This window comes from Acomys russatus, chromosome 20, assembly GCF_903995435.1.
Source record: "Acomys russatus chromosome 20, mAcoRus1.1, whole genome shotgun sequence".
Classification (NCBI taxonomy): Eukaryota; Metazoa; Chordata; class Mammalia; order Rodentia; family Muridae; genus Acomys; species Acomys russatus.
Window position 1 is genome coordinate 402,051 of NC_067156.1, and position 12,171 is coordinate 414,221.

A 12,171-nucleotide genomic window follows, 5' to 3' on the forward strand; every position below is an offset into this window, starting at 1 on the left:
AGATAAATTAATGAGACACACATATAAATATGTTTGTAAAGGAAAAAAATGAATATCCTTAAGGTATATGCATTTATCTAAAGTTCAATAAAAAAATTACATTAAAAAAATCACTGAATGACTATTTTACTAACTCCTAATTCACACTATTATAAATTTCTAGGCATGAAACCCTGATGAATTCTACCCTCAATCCCAATCAGCCAACTATGCTTTTTAGTGACAATTTACTTCTTATAAATCATCAATACAGCCAGGTGTGGTAGCATGCCTTTAATCCCAGCACTTAGGAGGCAGAGGCAGGCAGATCTCTCTGTGTTTGACGCCAGCCTGATACACAAAGAGAGTCAAGGACAGCCAAGACTACAAGAGAAATCCTGTCTTGAAAAAACCATAAATAAGAAATGAATAAACTATAAATACAGTCTATACAAATCTTGGCTCAATAAGGATACGTAGTTTCAAACTCAACACCAAAAAACTGATCAATTAAGCTTTTCTTTTTAGAAGGTGTCACTGCTGACGCAGATGAAGAATCTGTCTGCAAAATTAAAAAGAAAATTCTAGTTTTGTAGATTTCAACACATTCATTTACTAAAATATACTTAGGAGTTTAAAGGTAGGCCTTCTGTGTATTTCATTCTATGATTCAAAAAAATTACCAACAGATTAAACATGTAAACAAATATCAATGGGTTATGTTTAGAAATAGACTAACATGCAAGTCCTCAAATTCTAAGCACAGGCTAAGCACCTGAAGTATTCCAGCAGATATCTGCCTTTTTTTTTTTTTTTTAAGACTTCTTTATGTATGTATGAGTACTCTGTTTGCATGCACAACAGAAGAGGGCATCAGATCTCATTATGAGCTACCATGTGGTTTTTGGGAGTTGAACTCAGGACCTCTGGATGAACAGCCATTGCTCTTAACCACTGAGCCATCTCCTCAGCCTGATACCTACCTATTGTGATGTATTTATTTAAAGCCTTTCAGAGGAGAAGACAAAAAGAAAATTAAAATAAAACACAAAGTGCCATAATTAAATCTATCACAAATACACTTCACCTACCTCCTTAACAGAATCATCATCTATGGCTTCCAGTTTCTGTTGCAGCACTCGCATCATTTGTACCCAGCACTCGTTAGCATCCTGTAATGTAAAATGAGACTGATCTGTCCGGCTGCGACACAGTGTTTGGTCTATAAAATTCTTTCAAACCATTGTTTCCTTAGGGAAGGAAGATGTCTTCTTTATGAACATGTGAGCAGAGATGGGCACGATGAAGCACAGGTATCCTCCCACCCTTGGGAAGCAGAGGCCAAAAGATTGCCCATAAACCCAAGGCTGCCTGATCTACAAATAATCCCAGGCCAGTCAGGGTTACACAGCAAAACTCAGTTTCAAAACAAGCAAACACTATTGTTAACTGGACACAGCAGTGCACACCTTATTCTCAGCAATTAAAAGGCTGTAAGGCAGGAAGATGGCCATCAGTTTGAGACCAGCCTGGGTTACAGAGCAACTCTGTCTCAAGCCCCACCTCCCTCCCACCATCCCTGCCCCCAAGCCCCTATCCCCACTCCTGCCACATATAGACTGGTAAGACAGCTCAACAGGTAAGGTAAATACAACTGCCACCAAACCTGATAACCTGAGTTTGATCCTTAAAACCTACATGATAGAAAGAAAAAACTGAAAACTGACCCCTGAACATGGGACCTTTAACCTCCATATGTGTACCAGGCCACACAAATTGCAACCTTCCCACACACAAACACATTTTCACACAAAATAAATAGAAATATAACTTTCTTTTGCTTTGTTTTTTGTTTTTTTGAGACAGAGTCTCTCTCTGTGAAGCCTGGGCTCACTTTGTAGACCAAGCAGGCCTCAAACTCAGAGCGATCCACCTGCCTCTGCCTCCCGAGGGCTGGGATTAAAGGCGTGCGCCACCATGCCTGGCTTATAAATGCAAGTTAAATTTTTCTAAAAATTTAAAATTTATCTGTGTGCATGTTCCAGAGTGTATACATGTACACCGTGTGTGTGTGTACACGCGCACACGCATGTAAAGACCTTAAAGAGGGTGATAGATCCCTGAAATTGGGGCTACAGGCAGTTGAGAGCTACCTGATTTGAGTGATGAGAAGCAAATTTGAGCCCTCTGGAAGAGCAGCAAGTACTCTTAGCCACTGAGTCATAACTTCAGACCCTTCTTTGGTTTTTGTTTTGGTTTGGGTTTTTTTTTTTTTTGGAGGTTTTGTTTGTTTGTTTGTTTTCAAGACAGGGTTTCTCTGTGTAACCTTGGCTGTCCTAGACTCACTTTGTGGACCAGGCTGACCTTGAACTCACAGAGATCCGCCTGCCTCTGCCTCAGCTTCCAACCATGTGCCACCATGCCAGGCCCTTAATTCAATTATCCCCCAAAAAATAACTACTGTAGCCAAACTGATATAAGACTTTTCAAAAAGTAAAAAATTTCCAAAGATTCACCCATAGATTTTTGTGCTAATTGGGCTAGAGTAATTGCAGATATTTTAAAATTTAGTGAACAGAAAAGGTTCCAATAGGGCCTGTGTGACAAACTATGCTGGGATTAAAAACATCAAGATGACCAGCTAAGACTATGGCCACACACTAGGTTAGAGATACTGATGCGAACAAGAGCAGAGTGATACCTATGTTTCCAAATATATTCCAATTACTATACTGAGTGCAAAAAACCTTGTGTTAGAGCAACGGCTAAGTGGGGAAAGTGTTCGTTGTCCAAGAATAAGGGCAGTAAGAAGAAGAGCCCATGTCCACATCGTGAGCGTTTGTAACCGCAGTGCTCCCACCAGCAGAGGAGCATCCTCAGCAGCCTGTGTGCCAGCTCTCCTGCAACACACAGTGGAAAAGCAACACTGGGTGCCTCAAGTTGGAGAGCAAGCACCAACACCAGAGGTTGTCCCCTGACCAGCACATGCACACTGTGACAAGTGTATAGCCACATTTACACATACAAACATGTAAAGATAATCTGAGTTTTTCACTTACAAAATGAGAGAAAACTGTCCCTGTTTACCTGCTGAAGATATTGTCCTTGTTCACCCTTCTCTGCAAACTGTGGAAAAGCCATGTGCAGAAACTGCAGTAGGATAATCGGTGGTATACTAGAAGAAGTTTTGTCCATGGAATCAAACAAATCTCTAAGGGCTTGAAAAGAAAACACAGGTTTAGAAAAACAGTAACACATTTACTATATGGCTGTTTTATACTGGTAAAATGTTCTAAACTTATACAGCACTATGAATACTGGTGGACACACTTCGAATGGATGAACTGTATGTGACTGACATTTCAATAAAGCATCTGAGGAAAAACAGCCAGCTATAAAACCTTATCTAGTCCAGTTACTTATGAGTTGACTCATTTCTAGTCAGCCATGGTGGTACACTCCTATAATCTCATTTTTCAAGAGGCTATGGCAATAAAATCTTGAGTTTAAACCCAACTTGGACAACATGGAGACATCTTGTCTCAGTAATAAAAAAAGTGGAGGCAAAAAAAAAAAAAAAGTGGAGGCTATTCATTGATTACCAAGTCAGGGGGCTGGAGAGACGGCTCAGTGATTAATAGCACTGGCAGCTCTTCCAGAGGACCCAGGTTCAATCCCCAGCACCCACAGGGCAGCTCACAGCTGTCTGTAACTCCAGTTGCAGGGGATCTGACACCTCACACCAATGCACATAAAGTAAAATCATATAAATTATTACAACGTCAGATTCCTCTCACATAGTCAAGAAGCGCATGATTTCTAACCTTTAAAGAATATCAACAAAGAGCTTAGTAGTAGAGAGCACACTTAGCTTGCATGAGCCCTAGGTTCAATCCTTAGCACCACAAAAGTAGTAATTAAGATTTATTTTCATACATATTACTTCCTCATTAACATCAAATAAGATTTTTTGTAACAGTCACATCAACACTACTAAAACTTGTTTCTGTGGTCCCTTAATGTCATTCCCAGGGATTTAACTAATAGAACCTGCAAACAAAATTATAACACAAGACAGGTCTGAGCTGAGGAGCTATACCTGCTTCTGCCTCCTAAGGGCTGGGATTAAAGGCTTGTAGTACCATGCCCACCCCCCCCACCGCCTTTTTTTTTTTTTTTAATAAAAAAGGTACTATGGCTTCACCTGGAAAGATGGTTCAAGAGGTAAAGGTACCTGCTGCCATGCCTAACAAATGGGAATACAATTCCCCCAGGACCCACATTGTCCAAAGAGAACCAAGTCACTAAAGTTGCCCTCTGAGCGCTACATTTGCACACTCACATATACATATAAAATAACAGTATACACACTGACCTGCAGTAATATACTGTGCTGAAGCCATTTCCCCGGAAGCTCGCAAGGCACCTGCATACCTAGGAACATAATGCAAAACAACATGATTAAATCCATCCTCAAATTAAGATGAGAAGAAATTAGTTGAAAGAACTTTTTAGGACTCAATTTTTTAATTCAAATTTCTCAAAGCATTTTTTTCCTTCTGGTCTTGCTCATGTGAGGACAATGAACCTTAAGTGGGTCTTTACATTAAAAGCACACACACCCAGACTCTGCACTAACTTCCTGTATATTACTGCTTGGAGCAAAAGCTGCATGACGACTTCCAACATTAACTTGTCTAATATAAATAATTCAGGGTCGCTTCAAGGCTCTAGTAAAGGGCTTCCATTTTCACTTTCAGCTTTTTGATGCTCAAAGGAAAATATCCAACCATGGTCGTTTCTCACCATTACCCCAGAAAAAATCTCAATCTCCATTCATGACAATGTCTCTATGGTAAAACATGGCTTTCCTACTACACATCCACTAGATTAATTTTTGTTGTCATTTTTATTTGTTTTTCAAGACAAGGTTTCACTGTGTACTAGCTCTGACTGTCCTGGCCTCAAACTCAAAGCAATCCGCCTGCCTCTGCCTTCCGAGAGCTGGGATTACAGGCGTGTACCACCACACCTGGCCCAGAGTAACTAATATAAGAGACCAGCCAGAACCACAATCATAACCAACCTTGATAAATCTTTAGCTTTAGGTTGAGTAAAAAAACTAACCCAAGCCTAATCCCAGCACTCAGAAAGGTAGAGGCAGATGGATCTCTGTGAGTTCGAGACCAGCCTGATCTACAAAGTGAGTCTAGGCAGCCAAGGCTACACAGAAAAACCCTGTCTCAAAATACCAAAAAAAAAAAAAAAAAAAGCTAACCCAAAAAGAAAAGCCTGCATGATCTGTCTGCACTCCAGGACTGCAAAGTAACATGACATCCTAGGTCTTTGGAGGGAATGAGAATTATTAACTGGAGAAAATGCATAAATTTCTGAAATCTGAAATGTTCTAGTTTGACAGGAAAGTAGATTATAGAGCATTCACATCTGTCAAAACAATCAAATGCAACAAGGAAACCAAACATGCATGGCATGTGTCCCTGTGACATAAAATACGTCTCAATTTAACAGCACAAAAATGCTTTGCTTAAAAAAAATTTTTCCTCACATCTCTACACACACACACACACACACACAGGAAAGAGGGCACAGAATATTTAAATTACCTCTAACTTAAGGACTTTGCTTTCCTGTCATCACTATAGTGATGACACCTTTTGAAGTGGGAACAGGGAACATCTTCAAGAATACTTCAGAATCTCAAAGAAATCAACATAGGACTAACAACAAAGCTAAAGAGCACAGCACAGGGGAGCTGGAGAGGTGGCTCAGAGGTTAAGAACACTGGATCTTCTTCCAGAGGTCCTGAGTTCAATTCCCAGCAACCACACGGTGGCTTCACAACCGCCTATAATGAGATCTGGTGCCCTCTTCTGGTGGGCAGACACACATGCAGGCAGAACATTGTATACACAACAAAAGATTTATTTATAAAAGCACAGCCCTATCTGGAAAGTCACAAGAAAAAGTAGTGAACAATTAATTAGGGACAGACAGATGAGTGCACAATGAAGTTTGTCCCAAAGAAAATGTTGATAAGAAACATTAGAGAATTTGAAAAATTGATCTAAACATTTTGGACTGGAGAGATGGCTCAGCAGTTTAGAGGTCCTTTTGCAAAGGACAAGGTTCAATTCCCAGCACCCACATGGCAGCTCAAAACCATCGACAACTCCAGTTCCAGGGGATCTGATACCCTTTTTTGGCTTCCAAGGAAACCAGGAACACCTGCGGTGCATACATACATGGATGCAAAACACTCATACACATAAAACAATACTTTTAACATTATAAAAATTTGATCTGAAAAGTTCTAATTTTGTCAAACTAAAATGCCTAACCTAAGCCAGGCATGGTGGCACACACTTTTAACCCCAGCACTTGGGAGGCAGATGTGGGAAAGAATAAGCCTTGTCACAGGTGGGAGCAATCTTGGCGGGCTTTACCCTTGAGGCACCCCATGAATACCTTGTGACAGACTGAGTGGTGTCAGCCTGGGTCTGGAATTCAGGAAGGAGACCTGGGAACCCCACCTGGACTATTGTCTTTCTAATTGACCCTCACCAGCAGTTGGGGAGGAAAAAAAAAGTTCAGCCTGGGCTGGAGCGCCCGTGGGCCAGAGAGACACCTAAGGGCCTGTCTCATGGAATGGCTACCGGAAGGTTCACTCTTTTGTCCCTTTAACCTTTTTCCTTCTTGTATAAGCTAGTTGGGTTGTATAATAAAGTTTAATTGTTAAGAAACAGAGTCAACAGGCAGAGGCAGAGGCAGGCAGATTGATATGAATTCAAGGCCAGCCTGGTCTACAAATCAAGTCCAGGACAGCCAAGGCTACATAGAAAAACCTTGTCTCAAAAAATTAAAAAATAAAAATAAAAACACCTAACCTATCACCATAGATTCAAAAACTAAACAATTAAGAGTCTAAGAACATTTAGAAAAATAAATAAATAAATCTGTAGAAACTAATAGAATAAGAATACCAACTAATCTGAGACTAGAAAGGGATATGAAACCTTACAGAAATAACTATTAACCACTGAAAAAACATAATTCTTATATTTTCACCAAGAGAAATATGTCTTTAAAAGAAAAAAACACAGTATTTTGAAGAACTACAGAAGGCTTACTATGATTTGTATCAGGCCATGTTACTAAGCAGGAATAAAAATGAAAAAGGTATGCAGTAGTGGTGGTGGCAGTGGCAGCTGTGGGGTGTGTGTGTGTGTGTGTGTGTGTGTGTGTGTGTGTACGTGTGTGTGCACGTACGCGTGCACACACGCCACCGGTGAGGACAACTGTCAAAAATCAGTTCTTGCTGGGCGTGGTAGCACACACCTTTAATCCCAGCACTTGGGAGGCAGAGGCAGGCGGATCACTGTGAGTTTGAGGCCAGCTTGGTCTACAAAGTTAGTCCAGGACAGCCAGGGCTACACAGAGAAACCCTGTCTCAAAAAACTAAAAAAAAAAAAAAAATCAGTTCTTTCCTTGTACAGTGCAGATCCTGGGTACTGAACTTAGGGCATGCTGCAAGCATCTTTACTGAGACATCTCATGGTCCTCTACAGCATTTAAGGATTCATTTATTTTACTTTATGTGCATGAGTGTTTTGTATGCATATATGTATGTACAACACGTGTCTGTGTTTCTGGTGCCTACAGAAAGCAGAAGAGGGTGTCCAATCCTTTGGAACTAGAGTTAGAGAGAGACAGCTGTGAGCTGCCATGTGGGTGCTTGGAAGCCTCCCTAAGTGCTGTGATTAAAGGCATGCACCATCACACCCAGCTCACTAAGAAGAGATTTATAGACTAATTCATAGGTTCTCAAAGCATATATGACTCTTATTCATTTGTATGATGGCATACAAAAACAAAGTTTTCATTCTTTTTAAAATGTAGAGGTTAAGGGTTCAAAATTAAAAGCCCAGATATAAGCTATTATGTTAACAAAGCCACTAAGACAACTGAATGAGTTAGAACAGTTTTTGACCAACAATGCTGGAAGAACTACATTATTTATATGCATATATATGGCCAGGCATGTTAGCTCACATCTTTAATCCCAGTAAACATAAAGGCAAGCAGATTTCTATAAATTCAAGACCAGTCTTGTCTAAACAGTGAGTTCCAGGAAAGCCAGAGATCCAATCTCAAGCAAAACAAAACAAAAAACATGTTTCTGATATTATATTAGAGTTAATTTCTAACATGACACCTAAAGTATCAGATAAAATAAGAAATTAAAATTAGCTGGGTACAATGGTGCACACCTTTAATCCCAGCACTCAGGGAAGCAGAGGCAGAGGCAGAGGCAGAGGCAGGAGGATCTATCTTTGTTGAGTTCAAGCCAGCCTGATCTACAAAGCTGTCTAGGACCGAGAAACCCTGTCTTGAAACTTCATTAAAGTATTTCATTTACTGTGTGTTAGCTCATATGCTACAGAGCACATGTGAAGATCAGAAGACTCCCAGGAATTTCTTCCTTCTTCCTAATTTGCTGAGGAAGGTCTCAAGGCGTACTCCAGCTAGCCAGTTTGTAAGCTTCCAAGCCATTTGCCTGTCTGTGTGCCTCCCATCTGGCCACAGGAGTGCTGGATTACAGATGCATGCCACTGTATCTGGCAATTTACATAGGTTCCAGGGACTATACTCAGGTCAACCATATTCACTCGCTGAGCCATCTCCCCGGCTGCTACATTAAAATATTTTTTAATGTGCTGTAAACACACTATCGACAAAGTTAAACAACACAGAATAAAGAAGTACTTGCAAATTATCTGGTTAAGTCAATTTAGAATATATTTTTAAATTTTTTAAAGAGCAAATAACGCAAAAACAAAAAAGGCCAACAATTTAAACAGCTATTTTCAAAACATATACAAATGTCCATTAAGCACCTGAAAAGATGCTCTTCATCATTAGACATTAGAAACCTAATCAGTGACACTTCACACCTGTATGATGGCTACAATCAAAGTCAGACTGTATCAAGTACTGAACAAAGAGAAATTAGAACCCTCTTCCACTACTGATAAAATGTCAAAATGGTACAGACTCTCTTAAAAAAGAATTTCTGAGTTTCTCAAAAATCGTAAACAGTTAACCAATGACTAAGCAATCCATTCATAAACAAGAGGAATGAAAGCAGACTGTCCACACATTTGTCTATGAATGCGTGTAGTGGTTTGAATGAGAGATGGAGCCCACAGCCCCAGTTCATGGTGCTATTTGGGGAAGTTATAGAACATGCTGGATTAAATACACCATCGGGGTGGCTTTAAGAGTTTATAGCCTTGTACCACTTCCTGTTTCCCTCTCTGCCTCCTGTGCACTCCAGCCTCCTGCAGCCATGCCTCACTGTTGCCGCGCCTTTCCCACCACTGTAGACACCATCCCTCTGTAACTGTAAGCCAAAATAAACCAGCCAGGGACCCTATAAGCCTCATGGCCAGCAGCAAAACAAGGTGAAAAATGAAACTCGGGGTCGGCACCATTTTAGCAGGTACTAGAGTCAAAACTTCAAGAGCGTGACCTCAGGGTTTATTTTTCTTAACACATTGAAACATAGTGAAACTTTGAGAAAAGGTTTGCATATGATGCTTATCACAGGAAAGCTTTAGGCATAGCTACTCCTGTCACCTTTACAGTAAGAATAAGTTCTTTTAACTGGTAACAGTACTCAAAACATGGGCCTATGGAGGATCTGTAATAAGCATAGGATAGAATCTATTAGTGGAAGAAGCAAACGTTTTTCGTAAGGACAGGTTCTGTTCACTGAGAGACTAAGCTGAGGGTAAGGGCCTAAACAATGCTAGGGGATTCGGGAATGCTGGCTCCATAGAATAGCAAAAAGATCACTAGGTTGCCAGACAACAGCCATTCCACCCTTCCCCAGGTCCAGGCCCACGTGTTTAACAAACCTGGTCCTTCCAATGCTTTCTCTAAGCTTTGCCTCCTACACAAACCCTTTCCTCTTTAATCTGCTAGTATATTCATATTTTATCATACCATTAGGAAATTAACAAAGCCCATAGCAGCATTATTTATAACAAAGAGTAGACACAATACAAAGGTCTATCGACAGAATGAATAAAATTGTATGTGTATACCATGAAATAGTAACAGAATAATACATGTTCTGCATGAAACTCTTATGGAAAATGAATAAAGTCACCTATGGGTATTTTTATATGACATATCCTCAAATGGGCAAATTTATAAAATAAAAAGTAAATTAATTGCTGAAGGTGGGTGGAAAAAATAAAAGTGACAACGGCAAGCACATGTCCTTCCTTCCTTCCTTTCTTTCTTTTTTATTTTGAGACAGGGTCTCACTACATAGCCGTAGCTGGCCTAGAATTCATGTGGACCAGGCTAGTCTTCAACACAGATACACACCTGCCTCTGGCCCCTGAGTGCTGGGATTAAAGGTATTTGCTACTGTGCCTAGGCACATTTCCTTTCTTAGGAGAGGATAGGTTTTCAAAACTTAGTGTGGTAAGTTATACAATTCTGTAAATAAAAATTATGAATGCATTGAGTGACCTGGTATCTCAAAGATGATGTTAAAAAAAGAAAGCAGTACCACTTATCCAAATAAAAAAACTTTTACAGAGACTTAAAAAACTTCTCTCTCTCTCTCTCTCTCTCTCTCTCTCTCTCTCTCTCTGTCTCTCTCTCTCTCTCTCTCTCTCTCTCTCTCTCTCTCTCTCTCTCCCTGTGTGTGTGTGTTGTTTTATTTTCTTTGAAACAGGATTTCTCTGTGTAGCCTTGGCTATACTGGAATTCCCTCTGTAGACCAGACTGGCCTCGAACTCACAGAGATTTGACTGCTGCTGTGTGAGATTAAAGGCCCACTGCCCAACTTTAAGCCACTTCTTTCCAGTCTTACCTTTTAAGGGCATCTTTGAGTTCAGGCACAGAACGAATACACTGAACTGTAGCATTCATGTAACAAGTGTTACCAAGGTTTGTCAATCCACATGGTAATTCCATCTGATAAAAGGGGACAGAGTAGGATAAACACATTTATAAAAGGACATGACATGCATACATCAATAAAGTTCACATTCTGAGTCAAGAATCATTTAGCAGCCCTATCAACTAGTACTTTAACTTCACACTAAAAAGGTGTTTTGTTTTTCCCAACAGAAACTTTCACTTGCATCATCCTGGAAACAATTGTTTTAACTGTCTTCTACAAAATAAAATAACAACCCTATCAGTTGTTCGCCTGGCAAGAAAACAGGTAGCAAAACATGCATAGAAAGACTTCAAAACAAATACACAAAAACAAACATACAAATGAGCTGGGCTTGGTAGTGCATGCCTGCAATCTCAGCAGTCAGAAAAAAGGGATGTTACAACCTCAAGATCCTCTGGGCAACAGTGAGTCTGTCTCAGAAGATCCCCTCATGTCCAGAACACATACACAGCACTAGGTATTTGTTTGCTTTACTTTGACATGTCTTGACCACTTTCTATATTGATTTTACATTTACTTTTGGGATAAAGGCCAGGCCATAGGTCAGTGGGAGAAAACTTGCTGAGTGGGAGAGAACTTGCTTTAGCAAGCCCTTAGTTTGATCCTTAATACCAGTAAAAGCACAGTAAATAGCTGTATAGGTATGTGTGCATTTTATAACACCTCAACTATAAAATAATTAGTCTAAAATATCTCACAGCTTTGAAGTATAAAAGTATAAACCCTGAATTAGGAATATCATATGTAATGCTAAATATAAGTTAAGCTGAACTTAAAATCACCTGTAAATTAAGAAAAGCAATAATAAAGTATATAATATCAAGGAACTCCTGACTTTTATGATGAGCTGTCTATAGGACAGATTTAAGCTAGTTTCAAAAATATTAAAATTCTACTCATTGCTAGCATTATACATTAATGTTAATAATTAAATCAAAACCTTTAGATACTACTTTCTGGAAGACATCTTAATAACTGTCCTTCAAAAAGTAGTGACCCAACATAAAACCTGGTATGTCTTACAGCAGTTGCTAACTGTTCTTCTGTCATGTCTTCTACGAAGACAGTTTTAGCAGAGGGTTCTTCTGGAAGAGCATCTGCTGACCCCATCATTAGTACAGTCATTCCCTGTTACAAAAGAAATACATTTATGAAAATATTTCAAACGCTGACAATGTTATGGTCAATAA

General features: G+C 39.7%; 1 protein-coding gene across 3 annotated transcripts in view; it reads right to left on the reverse strand.

Annotated features, from left to right (window-relative positions):
* The window catches only part of Usp14 (ubiquitin specific peptidase 14), a 32,764-nt gene that overhangs the window by 9,516 nt on the left and 11,077 nt on the right, over positions 1–12,171 (reverse strand). For 2 of the 3 annotated variants that reach the window (XM_051163067.1, XM_051163066.1), the window contains exons 4-9: positions 12,005–12,109; positions 10,889–10,992; positions 4,355–4,413; positions 3,067–3,197; positions 1,071–1,151; positions 456–541 (exon numbers count right to left, since the gene is read on the reverse strand). In XM_051163067.1, the coding sequence (XP_051019024.1) occupies positions 456–541; positions 1,071–1,151; positions 3,067–3,197; positions 4,355–4,413; positions 10,889–10,992; positions 12,005–12,109 (566 nt within the window). The remainder of the gene's footprint in view (positions 1–455; positions 542–1,070; positions 1,152–3,066; positions 3,198–4,354; positions 4,414–10,888; positions 10,993–12,004; positions 12,110–12,171) is intronic. The other variant, XM_051163068.1, reaches the window with a different exon arrangement.